At 61.3% G+C, this 14112-nt stretch overlaps 2 protein-coding genes across 4 annotated transcripts in view; one reads left to right on the top strand and one right to left on the bottom strand.

The window, feature by feature from the left end:
- Nucleotides 1–11434, top strand: part of LOC141547601 (uncharacterized) — a 47431-nt gene extending 35997 nt beyond the window's left edge. Inside the window, exons 5-6 of the mRNA XM_074275987.1 lie at nt 4309–4379; nt 10760–11434. The gene's annotated coding sequence lies outside the window, so the exon portion shown is untranslated. The remainder of the gene's footprint in view (nt 1–4308; nt 4380–10759) is intronic.
- OVOL1 (ovo like transcriptional repressor 1) lies at nt 3336–12185 on the bottom strand. Of its 3 annotated transcripts, none has more exons than XM_074276551.1 (4): nt 11781–12185; nt 6550–6767; nt 5584–5773; nt 3336–5384 (listed from the first exon to the last, which is right to left on the bottom strand). In XM_074276551.1, the coding sequence occupies exons 1-4, from the start codon at nt 11878–11880 to the stop codon at nt 5089–5091; spliced, it is 804 nt and encodes a 267-aa protein (XP_074132652.1). In that variant the 5' UTR covers nt 11881–12185; the 3' UTR covers nt 3336–5088. The 3 variants fall into 3 exon arrangements, with proteins under 3 accessions (XP_074132652.1, XP_074132653.1, XP_074132655.1); XM_074276552.1 differs by lacking the exon at nt 11781–12185 and adding an exon at nt 9701–9931; XM_074276554.1 differs by lacking the exon at nt 11781–12185 and adding an exon at nt 9431–9925.
- Nucleotides 12186–14112: the final 1927 nt, after the last annotated feature.

Below are 14112 nucleotides of genomic sequence, written 5' to 3'. Positions count from 1 at the left end.
AAGTTTAAATTTGCAGGATAGATTTCCCTGGGCTGCTCTTCCTGAGCTCCTGCTCTTCAGAAAATGTTATTCCATTCTCTCCTTTTTTTCCTAATAACTATAGAATAGTCTTGCTTTATTCACATGCCCTTTGTTTTTGAAAATCCTTCTCCTGTTTGCTTTCAGAACTTGGGGTTTTTTTTTTAATTAATTAAATCATTAAATTTAATTACTGTAGTTTTTGGAATTTGCAGCCTTGGATTTTTTTGAAGCTGAAATGTAAGAAAGTATTCTTTTTTTCCCCTCAATAGTATTCTATTTTTCCCAAATTCACATAAAGATAGTTTCCAACACTGATCTCTGTAAGATTTTGTGTCCTCTCCCTTCCCAAGACAGCAAGCAATCAGATATAGGTTCAACATATATAATATTTAGTTATTTTGGTGAGGTAATTGAGGTTAAGTGACTTGTCCAGGGTCACACAGCTAGTAGGTGTTAAGTGTCTGAGATCACCTTTGAACTCGGGTCCTTCTGACTTCAGGGCTGCTGCTCTATCTACTACACCATCTAGCACAGTGTATTCCATTATATTTATATACCTCCAGGCATTCCCCAACTGATGGGCACCCACTCAATTTCCAATTCTTTTCCACTACAAAAAGAGCTGCTACAAACACTTTTGCACCTAAGGGACATTTTTCTTCTTTTATGATCTCTTTGGGTGACAGTAGGTAGTGATACCCCTGGATCAAAGCAGCTTTGGAGGTTTTTTTTTTGGTTTTTTTTTTATGAAGACAATCTGTGAATTCTTTGGAATGTTATTTTAGATGTTCAGAAATTCTGGATATTTTTCTTCTATTACTTCCTTCATTATGGTCTTAAGGGTTTTTGTCCTGTCATGTTCTTCCGGTAATCCCATGATCCGTAGGTTGTCTCTACAAATGTAGTCTTTGAATTCAGTATGTTTGTTTACACAGTGAGCAAGTTTTCTTTTAATGTTCTCATTTTTTGTTTTTCCTCTTCTAGATAATTTTTCAATTCTTCCTATTTTTATTTCCCATCTATTGTTCTTTCCTCTGTTTCTTTGATGAGGCTGGCATTGGAGATTCAAATTTTCCTGTTCTATTATTTTTGCTGTGAAGACCACAAATACTGCTCTCATAATTCTCATTAAAAAAAAACAAAACAAAAAACAAACCAAAAAAAAAACATTCAGAAACAGTGTGTTTCTGATTCCACAGGATCTTCTTTCTCATTAAATGTTCATTTCCTTCCCTCACTCTCTCCCTCCCTCCTTTCCTTCCTTCTTCCCCTCCTTCCTTCCCCCTCTCCCCTTTCCTTCCTTCCTTCCTTGTACTTCTTTTGGGGCTGAATTTGTTTGCTCTACCTGGAGGTCATTTCCTTCTGTTGTTTTTCCTGCTGATTTATCCGTTTATTTTCAAAGTCCTGATATCTTTTGGTCTTCCCCCCACCCCAGGGCCAGTTTTCCTTATCATTCACTTCTTGACTCCCTCCTCTCTGCTTGGGGACTGGATCTTTCTCCCACACTGGGCAGAGTCACTGTTCGCCAGCCCAGGTCTCTGATGAACTGACTTGGGGGGGTCAGAACCAGCCCCAGTTGGGTGCTCTGCTCTTTCCCTGGGGCTGGCCCTCCCCCCACCAGTGTCCTGTGGTGGTCATCTGCGCCACCTCAGATCGTGGCCCAGCATCAGCACTCAGCAGCTTTGGGGCTTCTGGTCCATGGGCCCTGGCAGGCTTTGGCTCCTGGTAGGCTGTGGACAAGTTAGAGGTTGGGGCTTAAGCAGAACTCCAGGGCCCTGAGCTTGAGGGAGTGGGAGCCGGACTACAGAAGTGGATTTGGACATAAACCCATTGCGTCCTTGGGTCTGCTCACCGCCTCTCTGACCGTACTGGAGGGAGCTGTGGGGGTCAGTGAGAACTACTGGATTTGGGGGGTTTATTTAACCTTATTTTGGATTCTGAGCGTTCTAGACCATGGGACTGTTCGGTCGCTTTCTCTTTGGCGCCTCAGAAGTTTGAGAACTCGAGGGAGCCCCTTGTTCCCATGACCTAGAAGTCTTGCACTTAATCAGCGTTTATTGACCTGTGGCCCTCAGCTGCTTGTACCTGCTCCCCAAATTATCTTGTTGTTTTCTATACCTGTGTATCTACCCTTCCATCCATCCATCCATCTACGTAAGGTCTCCTCCAGCAGAGGAGCCAGATGGGCGGCTTTAGAGTCAGGAAGATCTGATTATAATGTGACCTCAGAGCCAGCTGTGTGGCCCGGGACAAGCCATTTAACCTGTTTACCTTCATTTCCTCCATCTGTAAAATGGGGATAATAATAGCCCCTCCTTCCCTCCCTCCCAGGACTGTTGTAGTGTTTTGTAAGCTTTATATAGTTCTTAGTTATTAAGTAATGACTCGCAGGTCACAACTGGCAGAAGCAGGATTTGCACCCGGGGCTGACGGCAGGACCTCGTTTTTCCTCCTTTGCTTTGCTATGTCGTCCCAGCCACTGTGCTCATCCCACCGGAATCAGTGCTTCCCTCCTGGCGTTGGGACCTCCACTTCATCTCACTCGTCCCCCTGTAGGATCTGTAGCTATCTGAGACAGCTGGGTCTAGTCGGGAAGACCCGAACTCACAACTTGCCTCACACTGACCATGTGATCTTGATCAAGTCACATCTTCTCAGTTTCCTTATCCTTAAAATGGGAGGATAATAAGAGCCTCTGCCTCAGAAGGGTGTGGTCAGGGCTAGCTGGGAGGAGGAGGAGGGTGACCTCTGACTGGCCCAGGGAACCCTGCCAACTTGCAGGAGCTTCATCAGGGAGCTGAATGCCCATTGGTCACCCATCCTCCCCAACGGGGAGCTGGGGCTGATCTTGGGACAACAGATTTGGGGGGAGGCCTTCCAGGGGAGGGAAGGGGTTCCTCGGATCAGCTTCATTCTCCCAGCCCCCCAGCCCTTAGCCATCACTATGGCACTGTCACTGCCCCCGGACTTGGTCATCCCAAACCTGTCCTTCTGGGTGCCGTGACCCCATCAGCGTGAACGCTGCCCCCACTTTTCTGGTTCCCTCAGCAAACAGCTCGTTGTATAAGAGAGGGGCCCTGGCGGGCACTGGCCCTGCTGGGACACACTGGGCAGGGCAGCCCCAACTCGGTCTCTGGCTCTGTGACGCTGGTCAAGGCCCCTCCTCTTTTGGAGCTGGAACTTTCTTAGCGATACAAGTCGGTGCTAGAGGAACTTCTGGGCCCCATCTGGTTCTGGTTCTGGGATGCCAATAAGGCAATGGTTTGGGGGTGGGGCAGTGGGGGTGGGGAGGGCGGCAGCAAGGCACACATGGCACCGAGGAGGTCTTAGATTTTAATAACGAACAGAAAAACAGTTACAAAATCAAACAGAAATATCGAACCTTGTGACTGGCACACAGAGCCAACGTGTAGTGACAAAAACGTGTAAACAAACCGAGGCTTAAGTTGGGACCCCAGCCCCAGATTCCCAACAGGGGCCATCTGAACAAGCTCCCGGGGAGGTAATCTGGATGCACCGGCAACCGCGAGGAAGATGGACAAAGGGCCTTGGGCACCCATCCCAGCTCGGGCTCTCGGGCCTTTGCCCATTGCCCGTTGCAGTTACTGTCCAGGGGACGGAGGATGCCTCTGTCCCTAGTGAGACTCCCAGCTGACATGGACTGCAGAGTGACGATGGGCACCCAAGGACTGGCCAGCTTCTGCTTGGCTTGGGCCTGGCTGTCAAGCGGCCCTCGCAGCAAGGTCCGAATTCTGGGGGATTGTCTTTTGGCAACAGCTGCCCCCCCCGGGGCACGAAGGAAGAAAACCCTCAGAAAAATCCCCACTCTCAAGTAGAATTCTGGCAATGGGGCACGCCAACTGGCAGTGCCCACCTCCCTTTATTGGAAATAGGGCACACCAACTGGCAGCGCCCACCCCCCTTTATCGGAAATGGGGCACGCCGACTGGCAGCACCCACCCTCCTTTATCAGTGGAGAGGGCAAATGAATATCCTTTCTAACTTAAACAGCAGAAACAGTTCTGAACAGAGCAAGTGCATCTCCATTTGTAAACTGAGAATTGGGGAAGAAGGAGCCCCAGCTTCAGCGGGGGAGTGCTCCTTCTGGCCTTCTCTGATGGGCAGGGACAGGCCTGGGCCTTCCTTTCTTGCTATCCCAGAGGGGAGTGGGGCCTTCCCAGAAACCAAGGGTCCTGCCCGCCCCATGCCCCCACCCACAGAGCTTCAGAGTCTGGAGCAGACGAGCCTTTCACTCTGTCTGAGCCCATCTGCACTACTCGCTTTCAGGTGGGTGATGAAGGCCCGAACATCGCAGCTCACCTGCCCCCGGCCTGAGCCAGGAGGAAGGTACTGGAGTGGTGAGTGCCCAGACTTGTTGCTTATTTATGAGAGTAGTGAGGAGCAGAGCCAGGAAGCTCTAGGGGGGGATGGGGGGTGGAAGAGGCCACAAGGCTCCTGCCTTGTCCGGACAGATCCTGGGAAACAGACGAGAGCAGGTCCCCCAAGAAGGGGTGGGGGGGCCAGACAGGGTGGCCGAACAGCTGCCTACAGTGATAAGCCCCAGAGGAGGTAGGGATGGGCAAGAGCTAGCTCTTTCCATCTTTGAAAAAGATCTCCATTAGCACCAAAAATATATTACTATCTGTACATTTGTCAGCTTTGCAAACAAGTGCACACTTTGGGAGGCCCGCGGGTGCGCAGTCATTTCCATGCCCCTGTGGGGACAAGCCCTGTGTCCTGTGGCGGGCAAGGGCCTCTTGTCGCCAACTTCCTGCATCGAGCGTCTTTTCTTCAAACGCTCCGAAACGTCAAGTCTTTGGTCAGCTGGCGGCCGCTCGCCCAAGCCCCCGGCCCCGCGGCTCACCCACCGTCCTCAAGTCCCGTGTCAGAGGGACCAAAGGGAAAGGCGGAAGCCTCGTTGGAAGAAGGTGGGGAAATCCTGGCTGTGCGGGGACGGCTGGGCCACAGGTGGTCTCTGCCTTCTGCCGGACTCAGGGGGTGCCAGGGCAGGGTGGCGACGGGCCCAGCACCCTCCTCCAGCCGGGCGGAGGGCCGGCCTACCTGGGTTTAGAGGTGGTGGTGGTTCTGCAGCAAGGCGGTGACCGGGCCCTGCAGGGCGCCCGCCACCTTCTTGGAGCTTTTGCGCAGCAGCGGGCTGTCTGGGTGGTGCTCCTTGAGGTGCAGGACATGGCCCTCCTGGCTGTCGGAGGTGCAGCCGCACTCCTCGCACACGTAGAGCTTGGCGCGCCGCTCCTTGTAGGCGTACTTCTGCTGCACCCCGTGGATCTTCTTGAGGTGGGACTCGAGGGAGCAGCGCTGGGTGAAGGCCTTGTCGCACAGGCTGCACTTGTAGGGCCGCACGCCTGAGGGAGGGAGGATCGGGGGTGAAGGGGCCTCTCCCTCGAGAGCACCCCGAATCTTCTGGGAAGGGACACCTGGCCGTCAGGGCTCCCCACCTCCCTGTCTGCCTCCCCGTCCTTCCAAGAGCCTGCCCAGAGTCTGCCCGGAGCCAACCTCTCGGCCCTCCCCAGCCCCGCCCCGCGGCCATGGCCGGCCACTGACCGGTGTGTGTGCGCACGTGTCTCTTGAGGTCGAAGGTGTCGTTGAAGCCCTTTCCGCAGTAGGTGCACAGGTGCCTCTTGACGTCGTTGTGGCACTTCATGTGCCGATTCAGCATGCGCTGGTAGGTGAAGGCCTTGTGGCAGATGTGACAGGTGAAGAGCTCGCTGCTAGGCCCGTCTCCCACGGTAACCTGTACAGGGATGGAGGCATGAGATCGGGCCCAGGCCCGGCGGGCTCCAGAGCTCAGGCCGAGCTCTGCCAACCCCTCGGCCATTCTACCTCAGCAGTGGCTGGCACAGAGATGGGGGCAGGAGCCAGAGTGTACATGAAGCCCCTGCTGTCACCCCCTGCAGAGTTATGGGGGTCTGGAGTGGGCAAGCGTCCCCCTGGCCTGTCATCTCCTCGCCGGGACCTCCTCTGGCTACCCTGGTCTTGCTCCCTGGTCAGCCATGGGAAGCTGCCCTCTGCCTGGCAGAGGCCTAAAAAGTAGCCTCCCTTAAAAGAAGCCTCAGCTGCCTCCACCCACTACAACTCCTTCAGGCCTCAGTTCCCTAATCTGTCAAATGGGATTAGACTCAAATGTTCAATCCCATCAGGAGAGACTGACAGGGTAGAAAGCCCCCTCTGTGTGTGGAGGGGAGGGGGCCCCATGCTCTCCTCCTGGTCAGCTGCTGGACTCAAGGGCCAAAGCCTTCGTGAGCCCGGGCACCCCATCCCCCAGGCTGTGGGACGGACGGCTAGGGGACACCAGCTCCCAAATCCAGCTGCTCCTGGCTGAGTCTCATTGCCCTTCAGGGCCTGCAGCTCCCCATCCTATTGGATGGGGGGGATCTGATGAGACCCCTGTGACTGCCCCTGTTATTGTTCGTCTGCCCAAACTTTTCCTGGGCTCCCAAGTCCAAGGACGGCCCCTCGGTGGGCATCAGCCAGTTCCCGAGCTCCCCGACACTGGGCCAAGCTCCTCACCTTCATCTTGGGCCGCAGAAAGCCATGGTCATGGTTCTGAGGGTCAGGCAAGCGACCCAGATCTTCTGCTGGCAGCTGGGCCACCACGCAGGGCCCGGGGGCCGCGCCGTAGCCGGGCTCCCGAAGGCTCATGTCCAGGGCCAGCGGACAGGAAGGAGGCTCGGCCACCGAAGCCTCCAGGTCACGGTAGGGCTGTGGTGGGCAGAAGCCAAGGCTGACTGTGGACAAAAGAAAGAAAGCGCGTTAGGGCCCAGATCGTGGGGACCGAGCACTTTCCAGTCTTAGCTTGCCTTGAGTGGGGCAGCCTAGAACCCAGTGCCAAGGGATGAGGGCAGCCCGGGCTGCCCCCTCCCATCTAGGCTGCCCCATTAGGATAATTGTAGGCGACGCCAGCCAAGCAAGCATCCCGGCTCAGAGACATGCCCGCTGAGTAATTTGTGTCTTAGCGGAACTAGGAGGGTTCAGCCTCCTCTGCCAATTAGCCACCACGGCAGGCTGCCATGTGCCCCACCTGGGCTGGTCCCTCTGGATTCCTGGTGTGTGCCCCACGCCCTGTCACGGAGAAGGCCCTGGCGAACTCTCGGGGCAGCCGGGAGCTGCAGAGCATCTCCCCAGCGGCCCAGGATGCCCGGCCATCCCCTACCATCCACCTTCTCCCCTTCGCCCTGGGCACCTGTCGGCCCCTCTTTCCTTGGCTTTGCCTCTTGCGAGGGGTCCCCCCTCCCTAAAGCCCCCCCATGTTCCAGCCATGGCCCACTGCCACCCACTCCCTGAATTCCCGGGAGGGGGCGGGTGGCTCCGGCCCAGGCAGGCTGGCAAACAGGCCACGGGGTGGAGCAGGGAGGCGGCCCCGGGCTGCAGCAGGTGGATTCACTGTAACAGTCTCCTGGGCTGCCTGCCCGGTTCTTACACAACCCACCCCCGCACCAGGGACCGCTTAGTGTGGCAGAGAGGGCCGGGCCGGGCCCCCCTCGGGCAGTGGAGGTGGCGGCAGCACCGATACCTGGCAGCCCCGAGATGCCGCCACTCCCCTCCCCTCCCTGTGGCAGGCAGGTGGGCAGGCCGGCCTCCCTCGGGCCCTTGAGTAGCGGGGGCCAAATAGTTCCCAACGATATTTCCAGGCCAAGGTTTTCACTCAGGGGACAAGTACTGGTGTGTTGGTTCTGGTTTTACAAGAGAACCCTTGGCTCTGGACGCAGAGTCCTCCACCAGGAAGACTTCCAGGCTCAAAGCCGAGACAGAGAGAGCAGGGCCGGCGGGTCAGCAAAGGCTAAACCGGGGAGGCCAGAGCCCGGCGTGGCCCAGCCATCCCAAGCCGGACTCTGGGCTAGGCGGAAGAGCGAGGGTCCCTGGGCCTGCCTCCCTCCCCCGCACCGATAGCTCAGGTACAGGGGGCAGGGGCACACAGGGTACACAGAAGCCATCACCAACGTGTGCTCTCATCCCCGCTCGGCTGGAACGGGAGGACAGGCAGCCCTGGGCCCTGGCACTCTGTCAGCTCCACGGGCAGCACGGCCTACCTGGGGGCTGCAAGCACAGGGGTGGACTCCTGGCTCCGGGCAGAAGGGGCCTCCCTGACTGGGAGGACGACCCCCGGGGTTTGGAGGCACAGGAGCTTGGAAAAGGACTTTGTCCCCAGGGGTCCGCCCAGGAGGAAGCCCAGGTCCCTTGGCTAGGCCGTTTGCCCAGTGCTTGAGCACAGGGATCAGGGGAGATGGGGGTGCTTCTGACTTGGGGAGACTTGGGAGGGGGCCGTGCCCCCCTGCCTTTCTCGGCTTCCTCTCATACAAGCGAGGGGCTGGGTGAAACCAGCCTGGGTGGGACCCGGTTTGCTTCATCCCACCCCGCCTCCCCCCGGACGGACCGGTCCCCCCTCCCTGCCCCCATTAGCATGGTAGGTGCGTGTCACTGGGTGGCCGGAGCCCGGGGCAGGAAACACAACAGGTTGGTTCCCTGCTGGCCCCTAATTGAGTGTTTCCGGTGGGGCGAGGCCGCTCATCACCTGCCCACAGCCCTGCAATGTTGCAAGCTCTGGCTGGCTGCTCCCTGGGGCTCCTCCCCCGGGGCCCGCCCGGCCCATCCAGCTCTGGTCCTCGCCCTGAAGCATCCTCCTTGGGCCTCAGTCTTCCCCAGACCAGACAAGTACTTCATGTGCACCCACCCGGCTGAGGGAGCCGTGACGTCGGGGGTCGAGGAGCCTGGCCTGGGGGTCACTGCGAGGCTGGGAAGGGGGCCCATCCCTGTGTCCTCCGAGCCACAGACCCGGCAGAGGGGGTGAGCGCCCGTGGCCGGGTTTTCCCCACGTTCTCAGAGATCAGCCTTCCCTCTCTGGCAACAGCTTAAGCCTCCCTTTCAACAAGCAGTGGACAGCTCTAGTGTGGGCAGCGTCCTGAGAGCCAGGAAGCCAGCCCTGCTGAACCCCTCGCGGCACCCAGCAGGGTCGGCCGTACATACAGCTGGTGCTCAATAAGCGCTTGGAAAACTAAATACTCAAGCCCAGATGCCGGTTTGGCCCTGGCTGGGGATGAGCAGAGCTCCCCTCCACGAGCTGCTGTCTCTCTCCCCAGCCAAGAGCAGCCCTCTCCCCACCCCCGTTGCTCTATTTACCCTGGCAGCCACCAGAGAAACAAGCCCGGCTGACGCTGGGATGAGGCTTCTGCTGCACTCAGATCTTAGTCACCAAGATGGGCAGGCCGCCCTTCCTCGGCGCCTCCCCTGGTAACCCGGGCCTCTGGTCTGACTCGGGCTCTCCAGCCTCCACTGGCCCTTCTGTAAAGTGGGCACATGGGGGTGGGGGGAGGCTGAGGGAAGCGTGGAAGGCCCTTCAGCCACGGCCTAGCGGCCCCCTCCTTGCCCTGGCCTGTTTCCTCTTGGCTCTTACCGGCTCAGACGGCCCTTGGGGGCCACTCTGGCTCTGGGCCCTGGGAGGCCTCAGGCGCTGCTCGGCCCAGCTTGGGTTCCATTCCCCACAGGGGCCAAGGAGGGGATCGAGCCCCGACGAAAGGCCCCTTGGAGAAGCCCAACTTAGCGCACGACCACTCCCGGCGTCACAGAGAAAGGCAACCTGGGCAACCTGGGAAGTGGAGGGCAGGAGGCGCAGGGCCCAGGACCCCTCGGGGAGGCGGGGTGGGGCGGCTGCTGGCGGGGCTACCTCTTCTGGGCGCTCTCCTCTCTTCACCTGCCCAACCTGCTGCAGCTCGCATGCCTGGGTTCTGCCCTTGGCCCGGGGAGGCCCAGGAGGCCCGGGGGAAAGCCTTCAGGCCCGCAGAAAGTTCGGGGCAAGCCGAGGGAAGGGAGGACTCGGGGCGCTAGCCCGGCCGTCTCCCACAGGCTCCCCCACCCACACAATGGGTGGGATGCTCTGAGAGCCCCACAGAGACCAGGTTGAACAGTTGGAGCTGGAAGGTTCCCAACATTCCCTAGCTCCAGGGCCCCTCCCCCTCACCCCCAGCTCCCTCTGGGTCACTGCTCAGCAGGGTCCCTATGGACTGTGAGCGGGGCCCGGGGGCTGGGAGAGACGTGCCCAGCCAGCTGCTGGGGTCACGGCTGGCTGTGCCTCGAGAGGCACCCGGGCATGGAGCCGGGCTGCTGGAGACCCGTCAGGGGGGCTTCCCTCCCCCACCCACCTCCACTCCCAGCTAAAGGGGAAGGAGGGAGGAAGAGAGGAAAGAAGAGAGGAGGGAGAGAGGAAAGAAGAGAGGTGGGAGGGAAGGAGGGAAGGAAGGAAAGGAAAGAAAGAGGGAGGGAGGGAGGGAGGGAGGGAGGAAGGAGGGAAGGAAGGAAGGAAAAGAGGAAGGAAGGAAAGAAGGAAGGAAGGAAGGAGGGGGAAAGGAGGAAGGAGGGGAGATGCAAGGAGGGAGGCAGGGTCAGAGGGAGGGAGGAAGGAGGGAAGGAAGGAAGGAAAAGAGGAAGGAAGGAAGGAAGGAAAGAAGGAAGGAAGGAAGGAGGGGGAAAGGGAGGAAGGAGGGGAGATGCAAGGAGGGAGGCAGGGTCACTGAGCTAAGGCCCCTTGTGCCTCCACAGTTCTCCCATTGACCCCAGCGCTGTTGTGGTGATGGGCGGTGGTCTCGGGGCCCCCTGGGGTTTCTCGGCAGAGAGCGGGAGGGGGTGCCATGTTTCTCAGCCCCTTACAAAGGAGGGAATGAGGCTGGCGGTTCGGTGACTTGCCCAGGGTCTCCCAGCTCTCTGACCCCCCTCTCTCCCTGACCAGATTGCCGCCCAGCCCGGGAGCCGCTCCTGCCCCAGAGGAATGTCTTCGCCCCTGCCTGAGCGGCCACATGACCCGCGGCGCCTGGGCCCCAGAATCAAAGCAGAATAACAGTCCGCGGGCACGCCGTGCTCACCTTTGGCACAGTCCAAGGCGCCTTATCAGATCCCGGGCGGCAGCTGAGCAGGAAGTCCCGGCCAGGAGCTTTCGAACTGCCCTTCGGAGGCCGGGAAAGCAGTCACCTGGCGCGGGGCCGGCGCTGCCCGGGCCCAGCCTCCCCAGGAAGGGGCTCCCCCACTCAGCCGCCAGAGGAAGATTCCGAGAGGAGAGACCCGGATGCCCGCTGCCAGCCACACCAAGCCCCCCGCGGCCGTCCATCGGCAGCCCCCGACGCCCCGAGGGCACGGGGGCGGCCCCGCCCCCTGGGGCTCCTCACTCGGCCGGGCGCTTGCCATCCTGGGCACGGCAAGGGTCAGAGGCGGCAGCCGCTCCACTCAAGCGCCCCTCGCCAGAGGGGCCCTTCCGGCCTCCCCCACTCGCACCCCCACCCCACGCGGAGATGGCCCAAGAACAGACAGGCAGCAGGACCGCGGGGATCCAACAGAGGCCGCGGCTTCCTCGGAAGAGATGCCACCGGGCGGCCTCCGCAAATAAAGCAGCAGCCCTCCCTTCCCCTCAGCCCTGCCGCGTCCAGGTCTCTTCACCCGCTCCGGGGCTCTGCCAATAGCTGGCGGGGAGGGGGAGGGGAACGGGGGGGGGTGGTTTCTGCCGTCGGAGGGATGCAAGGGAGGCCCGGTGCGCCGCGGGACCCGGCTCGAACCCAGGGCCCAGCGGAGAGCAGTGTTGTCCCTGCCCGCAGGCCATTTGGGGGGGGAGGGGTCTCGAGCCCACTCCAGACTTATCTCCGAGGGGGATCCCGTCCCGGCCGCGCGGTTCCCAGTGTCCCGGCTCCTTCCCAGCCGCGGTGGCGGGAGGAGGGGTCGGCGGCGCCGAGGGTCCCCCGACGGGGCGGCCCGACACTCACCGGGAACGTAGATCTCGCCGCGCTCCTCGTCGGGGAGTTCGCTCCAGTTGCGCTTGCCCGTGGAGATGCACGGCTTCTTGACGAGGAAAGCCCGGGGCATGGTGGCTGCGGTCCGGGGCCCGCGCCGGGGCCGCGCAGAAGGGACTCGGGGGCGGGCGAGGGGCGCCTCAGCTGAACGCGAGGAGCGGTGGCGGCAGCCCGACGCCGCGCCTCTGGCCCGGCCGTGCCGCGCGGTCCGCCGGGAGGTCAAGAGCAGCAGAGGAGCGGTGGCGGCGGCTGAGCGGCTCCCTGGGCTCTGGCGGGGCCGGCGCCGGCGCCCGGGGAGTCTTAGGGCGCGCTCTGGCTCGGCCGGCCCGACGGGTTCCCACTTTATGGGCTTGTGCAGCGCTCGGGGGTGGGTGTGCGTGTGCGCTTGGGGTGGGAAGGGCAGGGGGAGGGCAGGGAGGGGCCGGGGCGCTCTCATCTAATTAGCCCGGCCGGGCGTGGGGCGAGGACGGCGCATGCGTGCAGAAATAACGGTGACAAGTCACCTAGTGGTGTTACCTGCGGAACCGGTTCTCCCGGCGCGACGGGGGGCGGGGCGGGTCACAGCGGGGCGGCCGGGGATGGGAGGGGGGGCGGCCGCGCTGCCCGACGCGGCTTTCGGAAGGACGGAGCCCGGGGCGGCCGGGGAGCAGCGGTCCGGGGTGGCACGTCGGGGCCGGGCCCGGGGAGAGGGGGCTGAGGCTGCGCGCCGCTCCCCGCCCGGGCCCAGACGCCGGGCGCAGCCCGCCCTTGTTAAACCGAGCCCCTCGCTGGCGCCTTCCCTCGGCGGGGCTCAAAGCGCTCGGAGGCGGCCCCGGGGTCCCCGTCGGGGACGGGTTATGTTCGAGGGGCGCTCGGGCTTTGTGCACCCCGAGTTCTCGTTCATTTCCTTTGCGGCCTGCCTGTCCCTAACCTCGGACCTCGAGCCGGCGCTTTGGCCACTGTGGCCAGCTCGGACCCCTCGGGGTCCCCCTTCCGTTAGAGGGAGCCCCGGCTTTCCGGTGCCCATCTCCCCGCCCGGAAGGGACCATTTTCGATTCTTGTCTTAGACATTAGTGCGTGTCAGGCCTCCGGTGAAAGAAGAGCTGGAGAAGGGGTTCGAGAAGGCGCTGGGGCAGGGACTCGGGGACCCCGAGCCTCCAGGGACCCCGAACCCCTAAGGACCCAGGGATCCAGATGCAGGGATCTCGAGCCTCCAGGGACCCAGGTGCAAAGACCCCGAGCCCGCAGGGACTTGGGCTCCTCATCTCCCAGATGGGGAAACTGAGGCAGGAGAGCCCAGGGCGCAGTGGAGAAAGTGGCAGACTTGGCCCTCCCTCTGCGACTTAGTGACCCCGCGGGAAAGCCCACAGCTATGTGTTTGGAAAGTGCTCCTTGTCATTTGCATATTGGGAGTAAGATGGCGGCGGCTCCCGGGGGCCGGGGACTCAGTGTGGGATCTGGGGCACCTGCAGGGGGCATCCACCTTTGGGGCGAGATGTCGGGCCCTCGGCCGCCCCTGCTCTCACCTCCCGCGGGCCGCCCCATCTCCCCTCCGGCCTCTGGGCAAATGTCGGGGTCTGGGGGACTCAGGCCGGAGGGCTAATGGGGGTCCGCGTGGGTGCGCGAAATGCAGCGCCCCGGGGCAGGGAGGGGCTGTTATCCCATTCTGTGGATGAGGAAACCGAGCCGCCTGGCCAGATCCCAAGGCCGTGGCCCGAGCGGCTGAGCACAGGGGAGGGGGCGGCAGAGCGGCCCAGCCGGGGAGGGGGGTCCCCGCGTGAGGGCCTTCCCGGTGGGCTCGGGCTGAGTGAGCCCTCGGAACTCTCCGCACTCCTGGGTCTCTGGCGTCTCTTCCTCCCCGAGGGGGCCACCTAGTGCAGGGGAGGTTTTCTTTTACGGGCTGGGAGCCAGGTTTGGAAAGGTCAAAGGACTAGACCAGGATCACACAAATCCGAGCGCTTTCCCCCCTCCCAGTTGTAACCCCACACGCCGCCCGGGCCCTTCAGAACCTCCTCCGTCCCGGAGCACCCTCGGCGGCCCCCCGCGCGGGCTCGGGTAGGAAGGGGGCGGGGCTCCCCAGAGCCCAAATCCCTCCGCTGCGGCTTCGGGAGGGGGGCGGGGCGGAGGTGACCTGGGCCTCGGACTGAGAAAACGGGAGCGAGTCTGAGACCCTCAGCCCGGGAAAGCGGCTCTCGGCGTCGGGAGCGCGTCGCCTGGGCCCCGGGGCGTCTGCGGCCGCGTCTCACCCCCCCCACCCCCCCCCCCCCGCCCCGGTCCTCAGGGGAATGAGCAACAGGTTCTCCTCCCTCCCTGTCTCTCCCTTTCC

Source organism: Sminthopsis crassicaudata, chromosome 6 (genome assembly GCF_048593235.1).
Source record: "Sminthopsis crassicaudata isolate SCR6 chromosome 6, ASM4859323v1, whole genome shotgun sequence".
NCBI lineage: Eukaryota > Metazoa > Chordata > Mammalia > Dasyuromorphia > Dasyuridae > Sminthopsis > Sminthopsis crassicaudata.
This window is presented reverse-complemented; position numbering and strand designations above follow the sequence as displayed.